Below are 26,874 nucleotides of genomic sequence, written 5' to 3' on the forward strand. Positions count from 1 at the left end.
GTGAATTCAAATATAGGGCGTAACGGTTTGTCGCAGCTTGTATAGTCACAAATTGCGGAAATTTGTCATGTGTCTATAACTCTTGTAAAAGAAACAGAATAAACGGAAGGACCTTTATTCCTCTTCTTTTGACGTATACGTTTAAAGGTGGCTTGAACAGAAAGGTTTGCGCATTGCAACCCTGCCAAACCAATGTTGAGGAAATACTCTTCAGAGCATACTTCATCTAATGTTTTGTCTGTAAATTTAGGACTATACTTTCAGGGATTATTTCTATAGTTTTTGACTTGGAAATGTGTTTCGTAAGTGTTTGTTTCCCAACCCACGATGATGAGCTTTGGTGCTTCTTTTAGAGCGTGAATCTGGCACATAGTAGTGATTCTGTTCACGTACTTTGTACCGTTGATGATTGTTCTTTATTGCTTTGGCGATATTGAGAAACGGAGCATGATCTAAGTGGTGCTTTGTTTTTGTCCATACTCAAAAAGCTAACTTTCGTTAGTTAACTTACCATAAATAAACTACTAAAAAATTTTGGCTGGGTTTCAGGATTTTGATAATTTGGTTTAATTTATTATGGTGAATTCAAATATAGGGCGTAACGGTTTGTCGCAGCTTGTATAGTCACAAATTGTGGAAATTTGTCATGTGTCTATAACTCTTGTAAAAGAAACAGAATAAACGGAAGGACCTTTATTCCTCTTCTTTTGACGTATACGTTTAAAGGTGGCTTGAACAGAAAGGTTTGCGCATTGCAACCCTGCCAAACCAATGTTGAGGAAATACTCTTCAGAGCAGACTTCATCTAATGTTTTGTCTGTAAATTTAGGACTATACTTTCAGGGATCATTTCTATAGTTTTTGACTTGGAAATGTGTTTCGTAAGTGTTAGTTTCCCAACCCACGATGATGAGCTTTGGTGCTTCTTTTAGAGCGTGAATCTGGTACATAGTGATGATTCTGTTCACGTTCTTTGTACCGTTGATGAATGTTCTTTATTGCTTTGGCGATATTGAGAAAAGGAGCATGATCTAAGTGGTGTTTTATGTTTGTCCATACTCAAAAAGCTAACTTGCTTTATTTAAATAAGCTACTAAAAAGATTTGCCTGGGTTTCAGGAATTTGATGATTTGTGAATTTGGTTTAATTTATTATGGTGAATTCAAATATAGGGCGTAACGGTTTGTCGCAGCTTGTATAGTCACAAATTGCGGAAATTTGTCATGTGTCTATAACTCTTGTAAAAGAAACAGAATAAACGGAAAGACCTTTATGCCTCTTCTTTTGACGTCTACGTTTAAAGGTGGCTTGAACGGAAAGGTTTGCACATTGCAAACCTGCCAAACCAATGTTGAGGAAATACTCTTCAGAGTGTTTGTTTCCCAACCCACAATGATGAGCTTTGGTGCTTCTTTTAGAGCGTGAATCTGGCACATAGTAGTGATTCTGTTCACGTACTTTGTACCGTTGATGAATGTTCTTTATTGCTTTGGCGATATTGAGAAACGGAGCATGATCTAAGTGGTGTTTTATGTTTGTCCATACTGAAAAAGCTAATTTGCTTTATTTAACTTACCATAAATAAGCTACTAAAAAGATTTGCCTGGGTTTCAGGAATTTGATGATTTGTGAATTTGGTTTAATTTATTATGGTGAATTCAAATATAGGGCGTAACGGTTTGTCGCAGCTTGTATAGTCACAAATTGTGGAAATTTGTCATGTGTCTATAACTCTTGTAAAAGAAACAGAATAAACGGAAGGACCTTTATTCCTCTTCTTTTGACGTATACGTTTAAAGGTGGCTTGAACAGAAAGGTTTGCGCATTGCAACCCTGCCAAAACAAATTTTGAGGAAATACTCTTCAGAGCAGACTTCATCTAATGTTTTGTCTGTAAATTTAGGACTATACTTTCAGGGATCATTTCTATAGTTTTTGACTTGGAAATGTGTTTTGTAAGTGTTTGTTTCCCTACCCACGATGATGAGCTTTGGTGCTTCTTTTAGAGCGTGAATCTGCCACATAGTAGTGATTCTGTTCACGTTCTTTGTACCGTTGATGAATGTTCTTTATTGCTTTGGCGATATTGAGAAACGGAGCATGATCTAAGTGGTGTTTTATGTTTGTCCATACTGAAAAAGCTAATTTGCTTTATTTAACTTACCATAAATAAGCTACTAAAAAGATTTGCCTGGGTTTCAGGAATTTGATGATTTGTGAATTTGGTTTAATTTATTATGGTGAATTCAAATATAGGGCGTAACGGTTTGTCGCAGCTTGTATAGTCACAAATTGCGGAAATTTGTCATGTGTCTATAACTCTTGTAAAAGAAACAGAATAAACGGAAGGACCTTTATGCCTCTTCTTTTGACGTATACGTTTAAAGGTGGCTTGAACAGAAAGGTTTGCGCATTGCAACCCTGCCAAACCAATGTTGAGGAAATACTCTTCAGAGCAGACTTCATCTAATGTTTTGTCTGTAAATTTAGGACTATACTTTCAGGGATTATTTCTATAGTTTTTGACTTGGAAATGTGTTTCGTAAGTGTTTGTTTCCCAACCCACGATGATGAGCTTTGGTGCTTCTTTTAGAGCGTGAATCTGGCACATAGTAGTGATTCTGTTCACGTACTTTGTACCGTTGATGATTGTTCTTTATTGCTTTGGCGATATTGAGAAACGGAGCATGATCTAAGTGGTGCTTTGTGTTTGTCCATACTCAAAAAGCTAACTTTCGTTAGTTAACTTACCATAAATAAACTACTAAAAAATTTTGGCTGGGTTTCAGGATTTTGATAATTTGGTTTAATTTATTATGGTGAATTCAAATATAGGGCGTAACGGTTTGTCGCAGCTTGTATAGTCACAAATTGTGGAAATTTGTCATGTGTCTATAACTCTTGTAAAAGAAACAGAATAAACGGAAGGACCTTTATTCCTCTTCTTTTGACGTATACGTTTAAAGGTGGCTTGAACGGAAAGGTTTGCGCATTGCAACCCTGCCAAACCAATGTTGAGGAAATACTCTTCAGAGCAGACTTCATCTAATGTTTTGTCTGTAAATTTAGGACTATACTTTCAGGGATCATTTCTATAGTTTTTGACTTGGAAATGTGTTTTGTAAGTGTTTGTTTCCCTACCCACGATGATGAGCTTTGGTGCTTCTTTTAGAGCGTGAATCTGCCACATAGTAGTGATTCTGTTCACGTTCTTTGTACCGTTGATGAATGTTCTTTATTGCTTTGGCGATATTGAGAAAAGGAGCATGATCTAAGTGGTGTTTTATGTTTGTCCATACTCAAAAAGCTAACTTGCTTTATTTAACTTACCATAAATAAGCTACTAAAAAGATTTGCCTGGGTTTCAGGAATTTGATGATTTGTGAATTTGGTTTAATTTATTATGGTGAATTCAAATATAGGGCGTAACGGTTTGTCGCAGCTTGTATAGTCACAAATTGCGGAAATTTGTCATGTGTCTATAACTCTTGTAAAAGAAACAGAATAAACGGAAGGACCTTTCTGCCTCTTCTTTTGACGTATACGTTTAAAGGTGGCTTGAACGGAAAGGTTTGCGCATTGCAACCCTGCCAAACCAATGTTGAGGAAATACTCTTCAGAGCATACTTCATCTAATGTTTTGTCTGTAAATTTAGGACTATACTTTCAGGGATCATTTCTATAGTTTTTGACTTGGAAATGTGTTTCGTAAGTGTTTGTTTCCCAACCCACGATGATGAGCTTTGGTGCTTCTTTTAGAGCGTGAATCTGGTACGTAGTGGTGATTCTGTTCACATACTTTGTACCGTTGATGAATGTTCTTTATTGCTTTGGCGATATTGAGAAAAGGAGCATGATCTAAGTGGTGTTTTATGTTTGTCCATACTCAAAAAGCTAACTTGCTTTATTTAACTTACCATAAAAACGCTACTAAAAAGATTTGCCTGGGTTTCAGGAATATGATGATTTGTGAATTTGGTTTAATTTATTATGGTGAATTCAAATATAGGGCGTAACGGTTTGTCGCAGCTTGTATAGTCACAAATTGCGGAAATTTGTCATGTGTCTATAACTCTTGTAAAAGAAACAGAATAAACGGAAGGACCTTTCTGCCTCTTCTTTTGACGTATGCGTTTAAAGGTGGCTTGAACGGAAAGGTTTGCGCATTGCAACCCTGCCAAACCAATGTTGAGGAAATACTCTTCAGAGCAGACTTCATCTAATGTTTTGTCTGTAAATTTAGGACTATACTTTCAGGGATCATTTCTATAGTTTTTGACTTGGAAATGTGTTTCGTAAGTGTTTGTTTCCCAACCCACGATGATGAGCTTTGGTGCTTCTTTTAGAGCGTGAATCTGGTACGTAGTGGTTATTCTGTTCACGTACTTTGTACCGTTGATGAATGTTCTTTATTGCTTTGGCGATATTGAGAAAAGGAGCATGATCTAAGTGGTGTTTTATGTTTGTCCATACTCAAAAAGCTAACTTGCTTTATTTAACTTACCATAAAAACGCTACTAAAAAGATTTGCCTGGGTTTCAGGAATATGATGATTTGTGAATTTGGTTTAATTTATTATGGTGAATTCAAATATAGGGCGTAACGGTTTGTCGCAGCTTGTATAGTCACAAATTGCGGAAATTTGTCATGTGTCTATAACTCTTGTAAAAGAAACAGAATAAACGGAAGGACCTTTCTGCCTCTTCTTTTGACTTATAAGTTTAAAGGTGGCTTGAACGGAAAGGTTTGCGCATTGCAACCCTGCCAAACCAATGTTGAGGAAATACTCTTCAGAGCAGACTTCATCTAATGTTTGTCTGTAAATTTAGGACTATACTTTCAGGGATTATTTCTATAGTTTTTGACTTGGAAATGTGTTTCGTAAGTGTTTGTTTCCCAACCCACAATGATGAGCTTTGGTGCTTCTTTTAGAGCGTGAATCTGGCACATAGTAGTGATTCTGTTGACGTACTTTGTACCGTTGATGAATGTTCTTTATTGCTTTGGCGATATTGAGAAACGGAGCATGATCTAAGTGGTGATTTGTGTTTGTCCATACTCAAAAAAGCTAACTTTCCTTAGTTAACTTACCATAAAGAAACTACTAAAAAATTTTGGCTGGGTTTCAGGATTTTGATAATTTGGTTTAATTTATTATGGTGAATTCAAATATAGGGCGTAACGGTTTGTCGCAGCTTGTATAGTCACAAATTGTGGAAATTTGTCATGTGTCTATAACTCTTGTAAAAGAAACAGAATAAACGGAAGGACCTTTATTCCTCTTCTTTTGACGTATACGTTTAAAGGTGGCTTGAACGGAAAGGTTTGCGCATTGCAACCCTGCCAAACCAATGTTGAGGAAATACTCTTCAGAGCAGACTTCATCTAATGTTTTGTCTGTAAATTTAGGACTATACTTTCAGGGATCATTTCTATAGTTTTTGACTTGGAAATGTGTTTCGTAAGTGTTAGTTTCCCAACCCACGATGATGAGCTTTGGTGCTTCTTTTAGAGCGTGAATCTGGTACATAGTGATGATTCTGTTCACGTTCTTTGTACCGTTGATGAATGTTCTTTATTGCTTTGGCGATATTGAGAAAAGGAGCATGATCTAAGTGGTGTTTTATGTTTGTCCATACTCAAAAAGCTAACTTGCTTTATTTAAATAAGCTACTAAAAAGATTTGCCTGGGTTTCAGGAATTTGATGATTTGTGAATTTGGTTTAATTTATTATGGTGAATTCAAATATAGGGCGTAACGGTTTGTCGCAGCTTGTATAGTCACAAATTGCGGAAATTTGTCATGTGTCTATAACTCTTGTAAAAGAAACAGAATAAACGGAAAGACCTTTATGCCTCTTCTTTTGACGTCTACGTTTAAAGGTGGCTTGAACGGAAAGGTTTGCACATTGCAAACCTGCCAAACCAATGTTGAGGAAATACTCTTCAGAGTGTTTGTTTCCCAACCCACAATGATGAGCTTTGGTGCTTCTTTTAGAGCGTGAATCTGGCACATAGTAGTGATTCTGTTCACGTACTTTGTACCGTTGATGAATGTTCTTTATTGCTTTGGCGATATTGAGAAACGGAGCATGATCTAAGTGGTGTTTTATGTTTGTCCATACTGAAAAAGCTAATTTGCTTTATTTAACTTACCACAAATAAGCTACTAAAAAGATTTGCCTGGGTTTCAGGAATTTGATGATTTGTGAATTTGGTTTAATTTATTATGGTGAATTCAAATATAGGGCGTAACGGTTTGTCGCAGCTTGTATAGTCACAAATTGCGGAAATTTGTCATGTGTCTATAACTCTTGTAAAAGAAACAGAATAAACGGAAGGACCTTTATGCCTCTTCTTTTGACGTATACGTTTAAAGGTGGCTTGAACAGATAGGTTTGCGCATTGCAACCCTGCCAAACCAATGTTGAGGAAATACTCTTCAGAGCAGACTTCATCTAATGTTTTGTCTGTAAATTTAGGACTATACTTTCAGGGATTATTTCTATAGTTTTTGACTTGGAAATGTGTTTCGTAAGTGTTTGTTTCCCAACCCACGATGATGAGCTTTGGTGCTTCTTTTAGAGCGTGAATCTGGCACATAGTAGTGATTCTGTTCACGTACTTTGTACCGTTGATGATTGTTCTTTATTGCTTTGGCGATATTGAGAAACGGAGCATGATCTAAGTGGTGCTTTGTGTTTGTCCATACTCAAAAAGCTAACTTTCGTTAGTTAACTTACCATAAATAAACTACTAAAAAATTTTGGCTGGGTTTCAGGATTTTGATAATTTGGTTTAATTTATTATGGTGAATTCAAATATAGGGCGTAACGGTTTGTCGCAGCTTGTATAGTCACAAATTGTGGAAATTTGTCATGTGTCTATAACTCTTGTAAAAGAAACAGAATAAACGGAAGGACCTTTATTCCTCTTCTTTTGACGTATACGTTTAAAGGTGGCTTGAACGGAAAGGTTTGCGCATTGCAACCCTGCCAAACCAATGTTGAGGAAATACTCTTCAGAGCAGACTTCATCTAATGTTTTGTCTGTAAATTTAGGACTATACTTTCAGGGATCATTTCTATAGTTTTTGACTTGGAAATGTGTTTTGTAAGTGTTTGTTTCCCTACCCACGATGATGAGCTTTGGTGCTTCTTTTAGAGCGTGAATCTGCCACATAGTAGTGATTCTGTTCACGTTCTTTGTACCGTTGATGAATGTTCTTTATTGCTTTGGCGATATTGAGAAAAGGAGCATGATCTAAGTGGTGTTTTATGTTTGTCCATACTCAAAAAGCTAACTTGCTTTATTTAACTTACCATAAATAAGCTACTAAAAAGATTTGCCTGGGTTTCAGGAATTTGATGATTTGTGAATTTGGTTTAATTTATTATGGTGAATTCAAATATAGGGCGTAACGGTTTGTCGCAGCTTGTATAGTCACAAATTGCGGAAATTTGTCATGTGTCTATAACTCTTGTAAAAGAAACAGAATAAACGGAAGGACCTTTCTGCCTCTTCTTTTGACGTATACGTTTAAAGGTGGCTTGAACGGAAAGGTTTGCGCATTGCAACCCTGCCAAACCAATGTTGAGGAAATACTCTTCAGAGCATACTTCATCTAATGTTTTGTCTGTAAATTTAGGACTATACTTTCAGGGATCATTTCTATAGTTTTTGACTTGGAAATGTGTTTCGTAAGTGTTTGTTTCCCAACCCACGATGATGAGCTTTGGTGCTTCTTTTAGAGCGTGAATCTGGTACGTAGTGGTGATTCTGTTCACATACTTTGTACCGTTGATGAATGTTCTTTATTGCTTTGGCGATATTGAGAAAAGGAGCATGATCTAAGTGGTGTTTTATGTTTGTCCATACTCAAAAAGCTAACTTGCTTTATTTAACTTACCATAAAAACGCTACTAAAAAGATTTGCCTGGGTTTCAGGAATATGATGATTTGTGAATTTGGTTTAATTTATTATGGTGAATTCAAATATAGGGCGTAACGGTTTGTCGCAGCTTGTATAGTCACAAATTGCGGAAATTTGTCATGTGTCTATAACTCTTGTAAAAGAAACAGAATAAACGGAAGGACCTTTATGCCTCTTCTTTTGACGTATACGTTTAAAGGTGGCTTGAACGGAAAGGTTTGCGCATTGCAACCCTGCCAAACCAATGTTGAGGAAATACTCTTCAGAGCAGACTTCATCTAATGTTTGTCTGTAAATTTAGGACTATACTTTCAGGGATTATTTCTATAGTTTTTGACTTGGAAATGTGTTTCGTAAGTGTTTGTTTCCCAACCCACAATGATGAGCTTTGGTGCTTCTTTTAGAGCGTGAATCTGGCACATAGTAGTGATTCTGTTGACGTACTTTGTACCGTTGATGAATGTTCTTTATTGCTTTGGCGATATTGAGAAACGGAGCATGATCTAAGTGGTGATTTGTGTTTGTCCATACTCAAAAAAGCTAACTTTCCTTAGTTAACTTACCATAAAGAAACTACTAAAAAATTTTGGCTGGGTTTCAGGATTTTGATAATTTGGTTTAATTTATTATGGTGAATTCAAATATAGGGCGTAACGGTTTGTCGCAGCTTGTATAGTCACAAATTGTGGAAATTTGTCATGTGTCTATAACTCTTGTAAAAGAAACAGAATAAACGGAAGGACCTTTATTCCTCTTCTTTTGACGTATACGTTTAAAGGTGGCTTGAACGGAAAGGTTTGCGCATTGCAACCCTGCCAAACCAATGTTGAGGAAATACTCTTCAGAGCAGACTTCATCTAATGTTTTGTCTGTAAATTTAGTACTATACTTTCAGGGATCATTTCTATAGTTTTTGACTTTGAAATGTGTTTCGTAAGTGTTTGTTTCCCTACCCTCGATGATGAGCTTTGGTGCTTCTTTTAGAGCGTGAATCTGGTACATAGTGATGATTCTACTTTCTGATGAATACAATCACATCTGCTTTCATAAAATAAAATAAATACAAAATACAGTAAAATATTTCTTTAACTCTCACATCCACAAAGTATTCCAAGGGTGAAAAGAAAGGTAGACCGATGCTATTTTACAGGTACAGGAATGTCTGAAAATGATGTTTATTTAAAAAAAATTAGTTGGCATTTCATTGACCAGGCAAAAAAGTTCAGCTTCTGCATGATACAAGCTTAAAGATTCCATAAGCAAACGGTTCCGTATGTGATGGTGTGACATATAGAGGCCAGAGTTCCATACTTAATCAATTGTTGTGGACAACTAGGTGTTGCCTGCGACAGCGGCATTCATTTACTCATCATCATCATTTTCATCATCAAAATAATTGTCATTGTCTTCATCGTCATCAGGATGGATTTTGCCTGCTATCACATCTTCGATCCAGGTGTCCAGCTCGTCGGCTGTGGGCATATCCTCTTCATCATCCATGTCCATCCACACACTGTCAGCCTGGCACACAGACATATGAAATGAAGACAGTCACAAAGAACTCACTCAATCGCGTTTGGCTTGTTCACCCTATCCATACTGCCACTCACATCCTCCACATCCACCACACCAATCTGAGGAGATGAAAGATCGATACCAAAGGTCTTCTCCCAGTACGGCACCAGCTGTAGGGGTACAGAGGTGTTCAAGGTCAGTGCATAGTACCAGACAAAAAGTTGACACATGACTTGATTTGGAATCAGGTTTACTGTGTTTGGATATAGTTACTATATGTTGAAAAAGGCATGCGTGTGCATGCGATATATGTGTATAAAGAGTGAGTAAAAAGTACTTTAAGGATTGGTACTGCTTGTTTGCAATGGGCTGTATGCATATAGGACTTCTGCATTTTACGGTCAGAACCCTATGTTATAAAAGAATGTTAACCTATGAAAGTATAATTATATAAAGCACTGCTGTGTGATGCAATGCACAGCACCTGCTAAATTGAACGATTTTATAATCTTTCCATTTCTCTCTGCTTCACGTCTTCCCAAGCAGAAACTGCTTATACTGCATAAACGCGGAAGTCACATGCATAGAGCCTATTGGAAAAAAAACTGCAATTTGGAAGGGGGAGTCCACCTAATTTTACAATTAAACCTGGCATTGGCAAACTAATTCCTATAGAGGGCAGCAAATAGCTGAACAGACCTCAATGGGAGCTCAGTGTCTCTAGTATTCTTTTTGGATATTGCATCACTTGTAATGTTTAACTTGAAATTATAATTTTAGGCAATTCCATTTACTTATTTTTGATCCAGCACATTATTTTTCAATTACTTAGCAAATATATTCTGTCAAAAGCAAATAAAGAATTGGAAGTTTATAAAATGAAGCATGTTGCTTTATGTTCTCTAGAATATAAAGGAGACATATCTTTACTATACTATACCAAAAATAATACAAATTCAGACTTGATTGCAGGATCGATGTCTTTTAAAACAAAGGTGTATGGATTTGGTATCACAGCGGTCTGGTGAAGACCGTACCAGTGGGAAGTCGTCTGGATCAATCCAGATAATGCTTAGGTTTGGATTATCTGTGTTGTCTTGGGCCACTTCCTTCAGGATTTCTAGGAGCTCATAACCGTCTGTCACAAGGCAAAAAAAGGAAAAATTAATAAATTCTGGCTGTTTAATGGTTCTATAAAAGAAAACCGCATTTACCAGGGTCAGACTCCTCAGCAAAGGCGACAATGTGCTGTCCGTTAATATCATCTTCCTAAGGGACAGAAATCACACAGCAAGTCAAAGTCACAATAATGGTTAATGGTAGAACTACTCAAAGGAAGAACTGAAAGAAGATACATACAAATAGTTAAATAAAATTTAAAAGGAGCATAATGTTTTACATAACTGAGGGTGCAAAAAAAATCTAAACATTGAGAAAACGCCATAAAATTGTGTTAGCAATTTTGCTGCATCCACTCACAAAATAAGGTTTTGATATATTCCCAGAAGGAAAAATATCTTTATTTACTATCCTAATGATTTTTGACCCATACAATGTTTTATTGGCTTTTGCCACAAATATTCCCGAACTAGTTAAGACTGGTTTTAGTAAATCTACTTTTCACTAAACTATAGATTAGAATTGAATTCTTCACAAATCCTTCGTTCTTGTTGCTATGTTCGACAAGCTTTCGCTACCAGCCATGCGCTCCCAGTGTAAATGTTTGCACTTTCTGGGGAAATAGTGAAGAATTTCGGGGAAATAGTGAAGAATTTCAGGAAAATTTGTGTAATTTTAAGAAAACAGACTTGTTTGTGCTTAGAGTTCATTTATCTTTGAGGTTTAAAAGAGTTTGTTGAATTTTTTAGTGTAGCCATTGTTTTAAAGAATGGTACATGCTTAGGCTGTGAGTGGTATGGCATCCTTGATGTCTATTGCATCATTCAATGGTCTTTAACTGTGCTAGTACTGAGAAGCCGCTCATCTGATTTGCTCATTGTCATATATAATTTATGTATGACAACTGAAAGTACCATTAAAAAGGATAAATATCTAGTTTAATTCATAGCGTTGCATTGTAAATGTTCATAGTGCATATAAAAAATATTCATAATATCTGATTATCTAAAACTGTATTCTCATATTTATTTTCCCATACATGTACTATCCTCCAAGTGTCCTTTGGCATTACTCAACATAACAAAACTGTATTATAAAGTAAACATACAGTTTCAGCAGCCAGAGGAATTGAAGTCAAACACTGTAGAGTCAAGAGCTCAACTAAAGCAAACACTCATCAACATAAAGACTTCTAATGACAAACCAGTCACATCTAAACCTCTAAGCTCACAGTACAACAGTAAGATCACAGTTTGAACACACTGTGAGTTTGATGTGAGGTAAAATTTTGACACCCATGGTGACATCACTGTGAGATCACTGTGACATCATCGTGTTGACTGTGTATCTTGCCAGCTTGCTCATACATGCTCATACGAAGGGTCAATTATGCCCAATATAAATCTGTTCCGTTTGTTTACTGTTGCTACATTGATGACGGATCAAGTTGTGCCTTACCCAGACCTCATACATGCTGTGGGGCTCCATTTTCCTTAGAGTCGGTCTAAAACGGGTAGAAAACATTCAGCCACATTCACTACATTTGCAAAGTGAAATAAAAAAATATTATTTTTCTTTTATCATTTTTCTTTAGCTGTTGCTGTTATGTTCACCTGTTGTGTTCCTCAATGTAGCTGACAATGTCGTCTTCTGTGTAGGGTTTGCCAGGAATGGTGACAGGGTGCGCCATGAAGGGCTCATAGAAACCTACCTCATTTAGCTTTAGATTTAATTTCTTTGCAATCTGGAAGCATTTAAAAAATAGTGCCACTTTAAATAAATGAACGAATGTTTAAAGCTTTAAACTATTTCAAAATAACGCGCAGCAACTCTGTGTCGTAGTTACATGTTGCATGTAAATGTGGGAATGCGAAAACCTGCCTTTGGTTCGAAGGTGGCAAAAAATTTGATGAAAGGATGAAATTCCTCTGCTGCATCGTCAAACTCGATGAATTCTGGGAAATATAAAAAAGACATGATGGTTTAGTTGTGCTGTGAGAATAAATTAAAAGAAAATTGAATGTGCAAAATGAAAAGTATTGTATTTTTAATGATGTTAAACAAATCAATTCTATTTGCGACAATATTAGTGACAATATTGCCTCCATGAATGAATCAAAGGTTGTGTAAACTGTAGTTACGAGGAGATTGTTGACTCTTGAAGTAGCCTATCAGTTTAATGTCCTCCTCAATGTTATGAAATCCTTTGAGCTCTCTCTCATTAAAGATGATCTCCACGGGTTCTTCTATAACCTGAGACGGAAAACGCTTTATTAATAATCAATTACCTGATGTTTGAACAATAATCACGATTCATAATCACTAACATCGTAGAGGAATTCCACCAGTGTACCGGCCGCCATTTCTCCATCGTACTCGACGACCTCATCATCAGCAAATATGTAGATGCTGTCCACCTCATCCAGACCTGCCCAAAAACAAGTGCCTCATCCATCAATGCATGAACATTTAATAGGCATCTAAAGGATTGTCTCAACAGATCACAGATGACAAGATAGTGTAAAAGCTTTTAATATGACATCTTGATCCAGTCTGCCAGTCGGGAGTGTTGTGTCAGGACCAGCAACCAATAACAGACTAGCTACAGATTATATTTACCCAGCTTCTTAGCAACAGTGATGTCTTTCTTTGAGTCCACCAATGCAAATCCAATGTCTTCATCAAAATCATCAAGCACCTGGGCAGCGAGCTGAATAAACAGAAAAGGGTTAATAAACTATATTTTTCGAGTTCAAAGCCCTCTAAGAATAGTGCGCGCAGGCCATACAGCATCGCAGGCATTAAACAACCCAAGAAGATAAAGGGAGATGCTTCTTTCAAACTCACAGCCCATAGGAGCGGAAGATAGACAACAGATCTGACCGTTGAACTGTGTTGACAACATATTCAGGCACCAATGCAACAAAAAAGATGCACATTCCGCATGGCCTTCCACGTAACTGCTTGTTCTGTATGTCCAAATGCACACACACATACATGCCTGAAGTGACAGCATGTATACAAATATTTTAGCCCAGAGGTGATACTATATGTGTTTTAATTATGTTTTGATTTTATATATAAAAGAAAAACATGTAACAATTATTGAAGCTTCAACATCACACTCAGTTGACATGATAGTATTATATCAATATATTATAAAAAGTTGAATAAATACCGACTTGTTACTTGCTTTTTTAAGTTTCTTTTTATGACTGGGGGTTTCAGAACGCCGAAAAGTTTACATGCAAAAATGTGGACAAAATACTTGTCTTTAACCTACAGTAAGTGAAACCACTCTTCAGCAATGCCAATCCCTCAAAATGAACAGTATAGCAATAACTATTAATCAGTTTGGTCTATATCTTTATTAGGGAACTAAATAAAATACTTTAAGCTGTAAAATGCTCGAAGATATAATTGCATTCCGACCTCACCATACCCTGACAGAAAGCAACCATTGAATCAATGTTAAAAATTGTTAACATGTTAATGGCATTGAGTGAATATCACTTTTACACCTGCAATTAATGTTGAAAAAAAAATGAAATTTCAACAATAAGTGTTTGCTTTATGGCTGGAATACACTACAGGACTTTTAAAATCTGAACAGATTTTGTTTAAACTAGACATCATACACCTCCAGACTGTTTGAAAGTTTCTGATAGAAACACTGATCTAGAATTTAAAAAGAAAAAATTCAGCAACACGTGCATGTAGGAATTTATAGTCTGTCTGTTATTTGACCTGTGTTTTGACTTGCATAACCTTATATGCTGACTTGACATCTGACTTTCTGCAACAAGTCCAGATTGAAAATCTAGGCAAAATCTGAGCAAAAGTCTTATTTATTAGTGTATTTTAGCCATTAGATGGGCTCTTGACACTTATGTTTTAATGCCAGGTTTATTTTGGCTGTCCATGTGCAGTAAAGCACATTTGTTGTGGCTGAGAGAACTGATGATCAGCAAGACCAGAAAATTGTGCAAAATTCATCACTATAAACTTAAATAAGTGTTGGTTTGGTTTCACTTTCGAAGGTGCTATAGCATGTTTTTGCCGTTTTATGTGGATTAAACGAAGAAAGAAGAACTAGAAAGACTAAGCCTCAGTGTGCAAAATTTTCTTCACATTTTATCTTCTTTAACACTTGTGAACCAGAAAGTTGACATCTTCTTTAGATTATCTAAAGAAGCTGCTTTGCTTTACTACCTTTCGTAATAAGAAAATTGTTCCAACAACAGCCTTTCAGAACAAACTCTTCTTTCTTCTATACATAAAAGGTTCTTTTTAAAACATTGCTGTTAACATTAAAAGAAGACAGAGAATAAATGAAAAGCAAGAGTCAAGGTCCCACTTAAAGCAAACACTGGTCACAGTTATGGTTGTTTGTTGAAATTTCAACATCTTTTCAACATTATTTGCGGCTGCAAAAGTGAAATTGTGTTTCACAAAAGGAAAACCTTCATTACCCCAGACTGCAATAATCTAAAACTGCGATAGTCCTAACGGATTCATATGCATCAACACGATTCACTGCGAGTTACCTCATTGCTATATACGAGCTGGTTCCCGTCGTACTAAACAAATGCAAAAATGGCTTTGTTCTACAGATTGAAGGTTGTGAGACATGCTCTGCTCCTGTAGAGGGTGAGCTCAGCATTCATAAACGGATGAATAAGCACACAGAGCGGTTAATGTCTGCAGCCGGACAAGTGTTGCGTTTCTGCCTCACAGGAAGTGCAATCCTGTAAAAACTCACTGCGACAGCTCTCACCGCCGGCCACATCCAACACGTCTGAAGGAGCATCGTTCATTCTCTCCATTTCTTTAAAACCGTTCATTTGTCATAAAAGGGCTTTACAGTGGACATTGAGCAGCCCTAGAGAGGGAGGAATGATGCTGCTCAGATATTTTGGATGAAGCTTTATTGAAAAGCTTCAAAAAGAAAGAAAACAAACAAACAAACAAACAAAATGTCGTTCGAAACTAGTTATTTGAAGGACTGAACGTACCTGGTAGGTCAGAGAGGCGGGGCTTGTTAGCAACTGTAGAGAGAGGTCAGTTCATCAGAACACAAAATGAAACGTTAAACAATCAGATAAACTGAGCTCCGAGAAATATTCATAGGGATTTTATCAAAGTGTTCACGGACAGATGCTGAAAAATGCAGGAATGTGCTTTTCAGACGGAACGTTCAGGTGAACGTAAAATGATACAGTATGAAGAGCAGCAGGTGAGACTTTACCACATTTTACACATTAGCTAATTCATTAAACTCTCTTGTTTACCTCAGCGTGACTGGTGGCTCATGTTTCTGAATGCGTTTGTGAATTCATCCTTAAACCCTATAACAATAGTGTGGACATATTTGTCCAAAATCTTTTTTTTTATAAAAACTTTTCCGAAGTCTGCCCCTGAACACACAAAGAAAGACAACAATTTGCATAAATCCAACACGATGCTGTTAATTCATAAACATTTATAAAGGGGTGGGCCCATACAACATCCACGATGTGACCAGCACGACATACACACAGACATTTCCGCACAAACTCAACAACTTTTTTTTCCGAATGTCATATAAAAGCCACCATGCACACAAACAAAGACGTAAATGAGCCAATTATTTAGCATTTGTTTACATTTGACCAATCAGACACTGCATATACATATTTGAAGTTTTTGCAATTTTTATTCCATCCGATGTAACTGAAACTTGAATTTGGTTTGATTAGTGTAATGAAGATTTTTATGAAGATCATTTTTAAAGCATAAAAAAGTGCATGTTTTCCAACGAAAATTCAGAGGTTCTGAATGTAAATAAAATATAAACAACAACAAAAATACCAAAATAAAAGCCTAATATGAGTGCCTTCAAATTTATTACAATTATATAAAAAATGTTGTGACATTTCTTAACAGAGTGGTTGTAAACATGCTATGGACAAATCTGTCACCGAAAGGTCACAAACAGAGGAAGAGAACCAGAGGGTTAAATTATCTATTATCTGTCTACATACAGTATGTTCCGTTAACTAAAATCCCTCAGAAAACCGTCAGAGAAGCTTGTCGGCACCTTAGGTTATTTCAAATGAATGCTCATGTCACCTTTATAATTTGTAAAACATATAAAAGTTTCTCTTATTTTGTTTTTTCTTTGCAAAATAATTCTGCTCGACATTTGGCCGCGCCGAATTGTCCATTTTAAGCAGTTTTATTTGTGAGAAGATGACAGCTGAAATGATTCAGCTATGATTAATAACTGACAGCATGTGTTCAGAGAGAGACAGACGCTGAAAAACATTTGCTTGAACTCTTTTAACACCGAAACGCTTGGGCAGAATCATGGCTGTTTAGTGTGAAAATGTACAACTGAAACGATTTTCAGTCTAATCTTCCCATAAGGAACATTTTGTTTTCCTTGTTTGTGATTGCTGCAAAGGTCTGACATTTTCTTCTAAAATGAATGAGGTCAGCAAATCAGATTTCTCTTCACACTTAGACCATCACAATTATTCCTTTGACCTTCTGGGTCAGGGGTCAAAGATTTTTATAAAAATATAAGCTTATACACTTTAACATCATGTCATTTTGATTTCGCTCTCTCTCTCTTTCTCTCTCTCTCTCACATGCACACACACATCAAATGTTTACCCAAATGGAAATGGAAAAAAGGCAAATTAATGTAACATTAAAAGGTGGATATGCCGAATGCACAGTGAAGGAAAAAGCTTAATTTTATTAAAGCTATTAATTGAACATATTTTGCTGTTGTCTCGTAATCCCTTAATCCCTAATCACCGTCTCACTTCTGACTCCCAACTGTCTCGCTCACAGACTCTCATCAACAGCAGATACAGACAGTGTTGCGTTGACACACCGCAATAGGATATTCTATCTGGGTCTTGCTGTTTCTAAGCGATCAAATAGAAGTATACAGTACAAGTAGTCAAAGGGCTATCAAGGAAGAATGATGTTTTTAATATGGTGTGTATAAGAAAGATCTTATGGGGTTGTTATTTGAACACAGGGTTGAGCATCTAAATGCTCTTGGGAAATATGAATCAGCTGCTGTTTCATCGAGGAACTAATACTGAGGGTGATTATAATAACTATAATCCTCAAGGACAATATCGAGTGATGCCCAACCCTGTCACTCTGATCATCTCCACAGTTCTGTTTTAATATAGGACATTAGGCTATTAAATCCGTGTTTGCCAACCGAGAGGTACTGAAGTGAAAAACTATCTGAATGGTTGAAGGCACGAGCACTCTTATGTGTGTGATTCAAAATGTAATATTAACCAATACAAAAACACAGGTCTCGGCACTGAAACACACAGCACTATAATGAAGCATGTGAGCTCGGGGCCTGGAAGTGATTACTCATTCAGAAAGTCTCTATGGAGCCTGGTTGCATTCAATTCGATGAAGTGTATGAATACGATATTAAAACAACTAATTACAAATTCAGATGTAGGAAAATGACTTTGAGACTGGAACAGAAGCTTTACTAGCAGTTGAGCATACAGTATGTACTCGGAAGCAAATGTATGATGTAACTGGCAGGGGAATTTTGTTACAGTTTTGATTAAAGCTATTGCGTGTTTTGTAGCGCAGAGAGTTTTTTACCTTGTTTGTCATCTGTGGGACGGGGAAATTGAAAATATATCAGGAAATAAACAGTATTTGACATGTGGATATACATTAGTAAAGGCATCAAATTATTTAAATGGAATTTATTGTAAATTAAGTTCCCTAAGGATTGTAGAATCCCAACCAGTCTCCCTCATTCATGAGGTTTTATAACGTTAAAGGGATACAACAGGCCAACGAGCCAACGTGGCCCTGTGGGGAGGAACCCAAACTCTAATGATAAATAAATGTAGAAAGAAAACCTCAGCAGAAGCCAGTGTCAGCCGGGAGGGCCAGGTCCCCTCTGACATGTCACGGCTGCACTAAGTGACTTTGATTAAAAGTTACTGACTAAAGGTTTATGGAAAATAGGGAGAGCTTAATAGTTGTGATTTAGGGATTTTTGTAGGTTTCATTTAGTCTTTTTTTGCGATCAATATCAGACAATAGAGGAAGGTATAAGCAAGGAAAATAGTAATGACATAATGTAACTGAGTTTTTGCGTGTACCGTTTATGATATTTTCGTGTTCATCTTGTCCTTGAGATTATAAAAAATGGTTATAAGAACCTTTGGTGAACCAAAAATCTTTGGATCTTCTATAGCATCGCTGTGAAAAAAATCTTTTTTTAAACAGTGTACTAACTAACAATACTAAAGGGCAGTTTCCCGGAACAGGCATTAACCTAGTACCACACTAACTGGGACTAGTTTCCACTTCCGGGGCACAACGCTGCACATGTGACTCGTGACTCAGGCTCTAAGTTTGTTTGATTGTCTTGTTTTAAGTGTTTTAATTTATTTAAAATGTAGTCTGTTATACATGATGGCTGATTTTTGATCATTCTGGGCCTGGTGGTGTTTATTTTACAAACAGTTTCGGCTTTATGGACAAAGCCGGTAAACACAGCTGGTCAGATCTCTGAAGAATAAACTCGACAAGCTGTCTGCATGAATCAGATATGATGAGGATTATGTTGCATAATGCTTTTTTGCTTTACCCAGACTTGGTTCTCCCAGGAAACAGAGGACTTTCATCTGAAGGGTTTTACTCTCATTCGGTTTGACCGGGATATTCTAAAAACTCAAAAAACAGTTGGTGGGGGGGCTTTGCATGGCAATAAATAGTAGATGGGCGACAAACTTTACGCTGAGAGAAACCAAGTGTTCAAAACACTTTGAAATTCTGGTGGTTTCCCTTCGTCCACATTATCTTCCACAAAACTGTACCCAAATTGATACAGGTATGTATCACGGGACCCGATTTTATGTTTGCTGGTGAGAACATTGCTGACACTTTTAATAACACTGCAAACGGAGTTGGTGATCAGCCGGTGTTTCTGCTTGGAGATTGTAATATACAATCCAATATACTTTGTGCTTACATCTCTAAGGTCGATCTGACCCCTCCGGTTCGATCTGAGCATAATGCTTTTAATACTGTAAACATAAATATTCTTTTTGAATTTTGGCTGGAGGAGTTGCAGGTGCACCAAACTCTTATTTTATGGATTCACAGTTTTAACGGAAACGCCCACAGCATGTATTGGTAAATGGCAAAAAGTCTGACAATGTGGTTTTTAACACGGGCCACTGTTCACCAATTTTATTTTCTATTTACATAAATGAAATGACCTGTGATAATGATAACCTGACCTCATTCGATACTCACCTTCATTTTGTTAACTATATCACAATTTGGACAGAGGAGAGTTCTTTGCAGCTTAATATTAGTAAAACCAAAGAAACGTGTTGTCGGGCAAATAGTGTACTAGCTCTTTGTGAACCTTTGTTAGTTGATGGAGAGGAAGTTGAACAGGTGAGGTCTTGTAAATATTTAGGTACGGAGATTGATTCTCATTTTTCATTTGATAAGCATTCAGTTTATGTTTTTAAAAAGGTTCATCGACGTTTAGGGTTATTGAGAATACTTAGTTTTAACATTGAAAAAGACATTTTGATGGTTGTATATAAATCACTTATTGAATCCGTTCTTACTTTCAATATTGTATCCTGGTTCAACTCTCTCGCTGTTAAAAGCAAAAACAAACTTTTAAGGATTATAAATGTGGCGAGTAAAAGAATTGGTGAGAGACGAACACCTTTTTCTGATCTTTTTACAGTGGCATTAAAAAGAAAATCCTTTGTTATTGTGGGAGAGTCTTCTCATCCTCTGTATAGACGGGCTGTGCTGACCACCTTGTTTTTCTTTAATGGAAATGTATCCAAACACACTTGCTTTAAACATAAGTTGATATAAACAAGAAAAACTAAAATACGGAAATGCTTTACACATTGTGCCTTGCTGTGGAAATAAACTGGCATATAACCGGATCCATTTGGGCTGAATGTATGCTTGTTCACTTCCCTTCACTCACTGTGGAGTGCTGTCTCCTAACATGCCAGCTCAAAAGAAAAATCCAGAAAGCACAAGGCTAATACTATTTCGACAGTGCATTATTAGAAGCGAGCGTCTGTGGGGGTCTGTGATGGTAGAGCTGTGATAGCTTAACAGATTAACTGTGCTTTCAGACAGATTCACATTCTGATGAAGAGGCCACAAACTGAAACGAAGAATTCAGCCAGCAATACAACAGACACATTAAACTGCATGGGGAATTGGGAGGCTGGGAGATACATTGCCCTGTTTCTGAGTAAAGGAAACATTGGTGAATATTGGTAGGGGACAGTGTCGGTTGCTTGGTTGAGTCTATGCCTTAAAGGAGTATTTCACTTGGTTTGTATGTTGAATGTTGATGTCTAAGTGTGTCAGTTAATCTCAGTTTTTACATTTCTATACCAGAACTCTCAAATCAGTCACGAAAGATCATTTTACAAAAACTTAACTTTAAAACTTCTCATGCCTCCTTATTAATTCACAAGTGTTCTAATAGAGAGACTAATGTGAAAAGAGTCTAGATTTCAAGTGAGCCAGGGATCAAGAGCCCAACTAAAATAAACACTGATCAAAATAATGGAGATTTTTTTAGTTAAAAAATTTCTTCAGCATTTTTTGTTGACAATTTTAACATTTAATCTTAACAGAAATTTGAGCATTAACCATACCTAATTAAATTGCCAGTAACAAAATTAAATATTTTGTCATTTGTTTAAATGCTAAAGCTATAGTTGGGTTAAATAGTGAAAATAAGTTCAACATCAGTTCACTCCAAAATGAAGCAAAGTAAAAAGGATGTTCCCTGGCAGTCAATGTGCACCCTGTTCACGCAGAACGTTTTTCATCATCGCATTCATGCTCGCTGTTGAGACCAGGGAGAATGGCAGGCAAAGACCAGCAACATAACTTTTCTTATGAACCGACAACAGGTCCCACTTGCAAATGATCTACGAAAAAACTGTCCTGACGAACATAAAAAAAAACGTTATGCTTCTTCACACTGCAGTCAAAAGCAGGAGTCATATGAAGAAATGAAGATGACACGGTTGCAGAGTTTCTTTTGGACAGGTACAGTACATGGTATGATTAGAGAGGTTTTTGACTGTTACGTATTATGTCACTAATGTAGTTTCACAAATGAGCTCAACGACAACAGCATCCAGCATCTAATCAGATACTATAATATTTTCAAAGTAACTAGACAACTACAAAATCCACACAAATTATGGACAAGTAAGAATGTCAGATTATGTGTTGCTTATCTGACATGTGTGATGTCATTGAGTTGGCGGAACTTGTGAGTGACTTTCACAAACAAAGGCGTATGTTTTGTATTGGTGTCACAGAATGAATGATTTACTTGTTAAATGCTCCCAGTACTCACAGAGTTGTTAAACACCTACACTATTGTCCACCAGCATTTGTCTTTGACATTGTGTAGCGTCACAAAAGCAGTGTCAGTTACTCTACCATGACAAACCATACGAAAAAAAAGATCAAATTTTGCGTCGCGATGACCCCGTTATGATCTAAACCAGGCATAACACACATGTTAAATTGGACCCAGACCCCACCTGCCTCCAATGGGAATCCACCCTGTTTCCCTTGACAATATAGGGTCAATATACACACATACTCTTCCCAACTCTTTCTGTATCATCCCTTACTCAAGTTCTCCTCATCATTTCACATACCTCCAAAGCGAGTTCCTCTACCTCAAACTGATTCCTGGACATGCGGTCCACCCCAACAGGTTTGTGATAGTAGATCACCATGACATCATATTTCTTCATCACAGACTTATAGTTTTTGTTGGTCAGTTGATGTACCCGGTCCTGCCCGTCATATTCCGGGACCTCCAAGCCCTTCTCGCCCCAACACAGAGAACCCAAGGACAGCAGAACATCCACCACCAACACCAAACCCCACTTCATGTCAACTGGTTATCCCACGTGATAGAGTTAAAAAGATTATTTAAGTTTTCCTTTTTTGCTTTGCTCCTAATTAATGTCAAACTATTAGGAACAAGGTCCAGTTCATGCGCCTGCCACCCAGAGAGGAGCAGGACTTGTTTTTCACATTCCCTGTTACAAAGATACATGTACACTTTAGCTAGCTGGTGCCCTCTGGGGTGGGGGTGAAAACTGGAGGGTGGGTTCAGCTCTGGGTTGGTCAGACGTTGTGGGTTGAATCCTAATATGAGACTCGGGTTGCATCCAGATCAAAGACAGTCAAGGTTATTGAGCTAACCATCATTTATGAATGCAATAAATGCTATAAATGGGTGAAGTCAAATGTGACAGTTTTCACCTGTTCAAGAAAACATTCTCAAAGCAGAGCAGAAGCGAGAGACAGGTATTACAGCCCCAAAGAGGCAAGGTGACAAGATTCCTTGCCATATTAAGTTCTGGAGGGCTAAAAATAATTGTTTGGACAGTGACAGCAAGATGGCAGCGCTGGTGTATGTGGTTATAGTAGAGCTGTCATAGCTGAAATGCTGAGGTATCTAGTTTCACCCTGTTTCAGCTGGCCATGCATACATGAGCAGAACGTTCTGCAACACATGCACAAGATTTTTTAACACAAGACTTTCGCATATTGTATTTGCACGATGTTTTTCACTTTGGGTGGGATATGTATTGTTTAAGAAATATAACATTACCCTTTGAGGATTTCTCATTGATTGTGGAACATTTAAACTTTGCACTCAAAATAACATCATTATGATCTTTCAGCTTCTTTTCTTGTTAGATTTTATTTCTGCTTTCTCTGAATATAATTTATCATTTTCTAGTGCATTTTAAAAAAATTACTTAGTACAACTGGTATTATATATAGAATTAAATTGCAATTTCACTGTACTCTCATATGACATATTAGGATAAAGCCCTCTTGTGCCAGGGTCTTTGAAAACTACTGTCTTACAGTGCTCTGATTTGCATTTTCTAAATCAAATGTCCGTAGCCGAAACCCATTTGACAAATAAAGTACTCTTTATTGAAAATGCAAACAACTTTAAATAAGTTGAAATGGTTAGCACATTACAAAACAGACATCCAAAATGGAACTTAGATGAAATGGCTTTAAGGAAATTGTATAATTGTATATAACAGTGAGAAGTGACAACTTAATCATGATACAAACTTCAAGAATAAAAAAAAGACTAACGAAGTCTCATTTTCAACCCATTCTTTTTTCAGTTGTGCTTTTACCTTATGAACATTGATGTAAAACAAAACATTAAACACAAAAACATATAACACATAAATGTACATTTCAGTCAAAATGCCATTATTGAGCAGTTCCATGTAATGTGTTACAAAATGATGTCCTAATATATTTGTTTCGAAGCACCCAATGGGCAAAATAATGGGGAATTTGGCTAGAGAAATATGGCTTGACTCGATGGGTCAGTTCTCTTCTGCCCACATAGATTGAACATATAGTGTTACTGTAATACAGTATATTCATATGCTGATGCGATTAAAATGTATTATTTCAAATGTATTTACTTCAAGCTGATAGTAAAAGGGCTATGTAAGAAATGTTTATGGCTGAGGTTTATGACAAGAAGAGTGTGTATGACACCAAAAGGGCATGTACATTTATATATGTTCATACATAATGTAGATAGAAAAATAACTGTATGCTTTTATTCAAATTCAGTCTAAAATCTTTGTGTAGTGAATCTTGTTGCTTGGCAACTACAAACCTGAGATACTGAAATTAGTATGTCATCTGTTGAATTTCGTTTTCGTTTTTCCTATGGAGTCAATCATTTGCATATTTTATATTAAAAAATATATATTTTTTTACTGCAAATGAAGAGTTGGAAAAGCTTTTCATAATACTGCTCACATGAAAAGTTTATGAAACAACAGGTTAGTGTGGTAAATTTACATTCCCTATAATTGAAATATGAATGGAAAGATACTTCTATTATAAAAAAGCATATGCTAATGTTGGAGCAAGCATCGCAAACGCACCACGAACACAATTACTTTTCAAACTGGTTTCCTTAACACATGATTCCCCTCATGTCCCATTGACTGCTTCGTAACAGATTGTTCAGGATTCTGAAACAATGTGCTTTTAAAGTGTGGATGCATATTAACATTTAGTTGTTTCAGTGTACATGGGTTATATTTTATATTTCCGTTTTTTTGTATTGCTGCTGTTGCCGCAGTTCATATTGTAAAAATTTTGAAATTTCAAGGAATCCTCATTATTGTGATCAGTGTTTGCTTTAGTTGTGCGCTTGACTCTTGAGTTGTAATGTTACATTTTCTTTAACTTTTATGTTACCCAGCATGCATTGCAGCATGAAGCTTTCGTTTGTTGATTGTCACCGTTGTTGAGATGATTCAAACACCGATTTTTCATGTCAAACTGATTCAGAAATGTAACAGTTTGTGAAAATAATTTCGTCACTTCAAACTGTGAAACTGTTCACATTCATATATTAATAACATATCACACTCAAAAGTAACTTAAAGAAATTCAATTTGATGAAACACCTATCAATTTCTAAATCCACTGGATCTTAGGTCTTTTTGCAACAACATACACATGGACAGCTATTAGAAACCTTAACATTAAAACTAGGGATGTACCGATCCGATACTCTGGATCGGATTTGGCTCCGATCCATACCTTTTTGAAAGGATCGGGTATCGATCATGCGCGAGTCAGATGTAACAAAAATCTGTAACAATCACAGAAAAAGTTGTGGAATTTATTGTACTAGATGATCAGCCTCTCTCTGTTGTGGAAAATGTAGGCTCCGTCACCTGAACCGCGTTAGTTTACCATCGCATAAATACATTTCGGAAACAGCTTTGCCTGAGTTATTTTATAGAGTGTCGTCGCATGTTGCGGATCAGTTAAAAGATGTAAAATCTTTGAGCGTCACTACTAATATTTGGAGCTCCGACTTGTGTCCCATTCCCTTTTGAGTTTAACCGCGCATGGGATGGATTCTGGTTACGCATTGCAGAGTGCTGTGCTACATGCTAAAGAGTTGCGAGGGTCACACACAACAGCGTGATTTCAGCTTCAACCAAAGAAATGCTGGATGGTTGGAAAATACAGATTGTCATTTGGATGACTCCATAGCTTGATTAAATTTAATTTATTTCAATTACAAGTTTAGCACAGTGTTCTTAATAAAGATGTTCGTCATACTGTGTATATATTTAAGTTTTCATGTATTTCATGAATATACAAAGCTTGACTTTAAGCAGATTAATTTAATTATTTTAATGTCTGAGTTACAGACATTCTAAACCATCGGTGCATCCCTAATTAAAACACAAGAGTCAAGAGCCCAACTAAAGCAAAAACTGATCACAATAATGGTGATTTGTTGAAATTTCAATATTTTTCTAAAGTATTTGCGGGTGCAAAAGTGATATTGATTCAATGCAATTAACATTGACAAATCAACAATTTTTTAACAATGATAAAATGGTTGCTTGCCGTCTGGGGACTATTCACAAATTTCCCCCATGCAGATGGTAATACTACAGCAGTTCTGTGATACTACAGTGTGAGATTGAAGCAGTGTTAGAGCTGTCTGTCATATTATTTGAAATATTACCTGTGAGACTATTCAATTCATTAGACATGAAGAAACAGTGTACCAAACTCAAAATTTTATGTATGACAACAAAAGTTCCATTACTTTTAATCAACTTTAAATTACTGGTACAATTGGAATGATTTGGATTTTATCCAAAACGTTATGTCAACATTACTTTAATTGATTTTGTTTTTACAGCTAGGTTTATTTGTTCAAATTACTTGATATTTTTGTGTGGGACAACTTAACGCAGCTTTTTAAAGTAAATTCAACAAATCAATTTTTTCAGTGTAAAGCAATAATGTGATCACTGCTCTCTGCAAACTCACAGGTAAAGTTTCGGTTTTAAAACACTCCAAGAAAATTCAGGAAAAGGTCATGTACAATAAAAAGCCTGCAGTTAAACCATCCAACCCAAGATTTTTGCCTGGGGATAGATCTTACAGCTGTGGCCAACTCTCCATGAGCAATGGCTGATCAAGTTTGGACTGATCAGACTAACAAATTGGGTACAGGTAGATCCTGAAGAAGTGTTTCTGTTAGCTCTTCATCACATGGTTCTGCTCCATAAATTAGATTATTTCATGTTCATCAGTTGTTTCACCTCCATCTGAAAGTTTTCACTGCAGCGCTTTTCAGCAGCTGACAAATGTCAGCAACTGTTGCCTTCATTGCCACTTGCCTAACTATT

General features: G+C 36.5%; 1 protein-coding gene across 2 annotated transcripts; it reads right to left on the reverse strand.

The window, feature by feature from the left end:
• Nucleotides 1-9,002: 9,002 nt before the first annotated feature.
• casq1b (calsequestrin 1b) lies at nt 9,003-22,707 on the reverse strand. 2 transcript variants are annotated; one of them, XM_079466308.1, is made up of 12 exons: nt 22,297-22,707; nt 15,583-15,615; nt 13,187-13,277; nt 12,895-12,995; nt 12,709-12,820; nt 12,449-12,522; nt 12,181-12,311; nt 12,026-12,071; nt 10,663-10,717; nt 10,486-10,586; nt 9,544-9,618; nt 9,003-9,454 (listed from the first exon to the last, which is right to left on the reverse strand). In XM_079466308.1, the coding sequence occupies exons 1-12, from the start codon at nt 22,534-22,536 to the stop codon at nt 9,296-9,298; spliced, it is 1,218 nt and encodes a 405-aa protein (XP_079322434.1). In that variant the 5' UTR covers nt 22,537-22,707; the 3' UTR covers nt 9,003-9,295. The 2 variants fall into 2 exon arrangements, with proteins under 2 accessions (XP_079322434.1, XP_079322435.1); XM_079466309.1 differs by lacking the exon at nt 15,583-15,615 and having other exon boundaries at nt 9,080-9,454; nt 22,297-22,703.
• Nucleotides 22,708-26,874: the final 4,167 nt, after the last annotated feature.

This window comes from Barbatula barbatula, assembly GCF_947034865.1.
Source record: "Barbatula barbatula genome assembly, chromosome: 1".
Classification (NCBI taxonomy): Eukaryota; Metazoa; Chordata; class Actinopteri; order Cypriniformes; family Nemacheilidae; genus Barbatula; species Barbatula barbatula.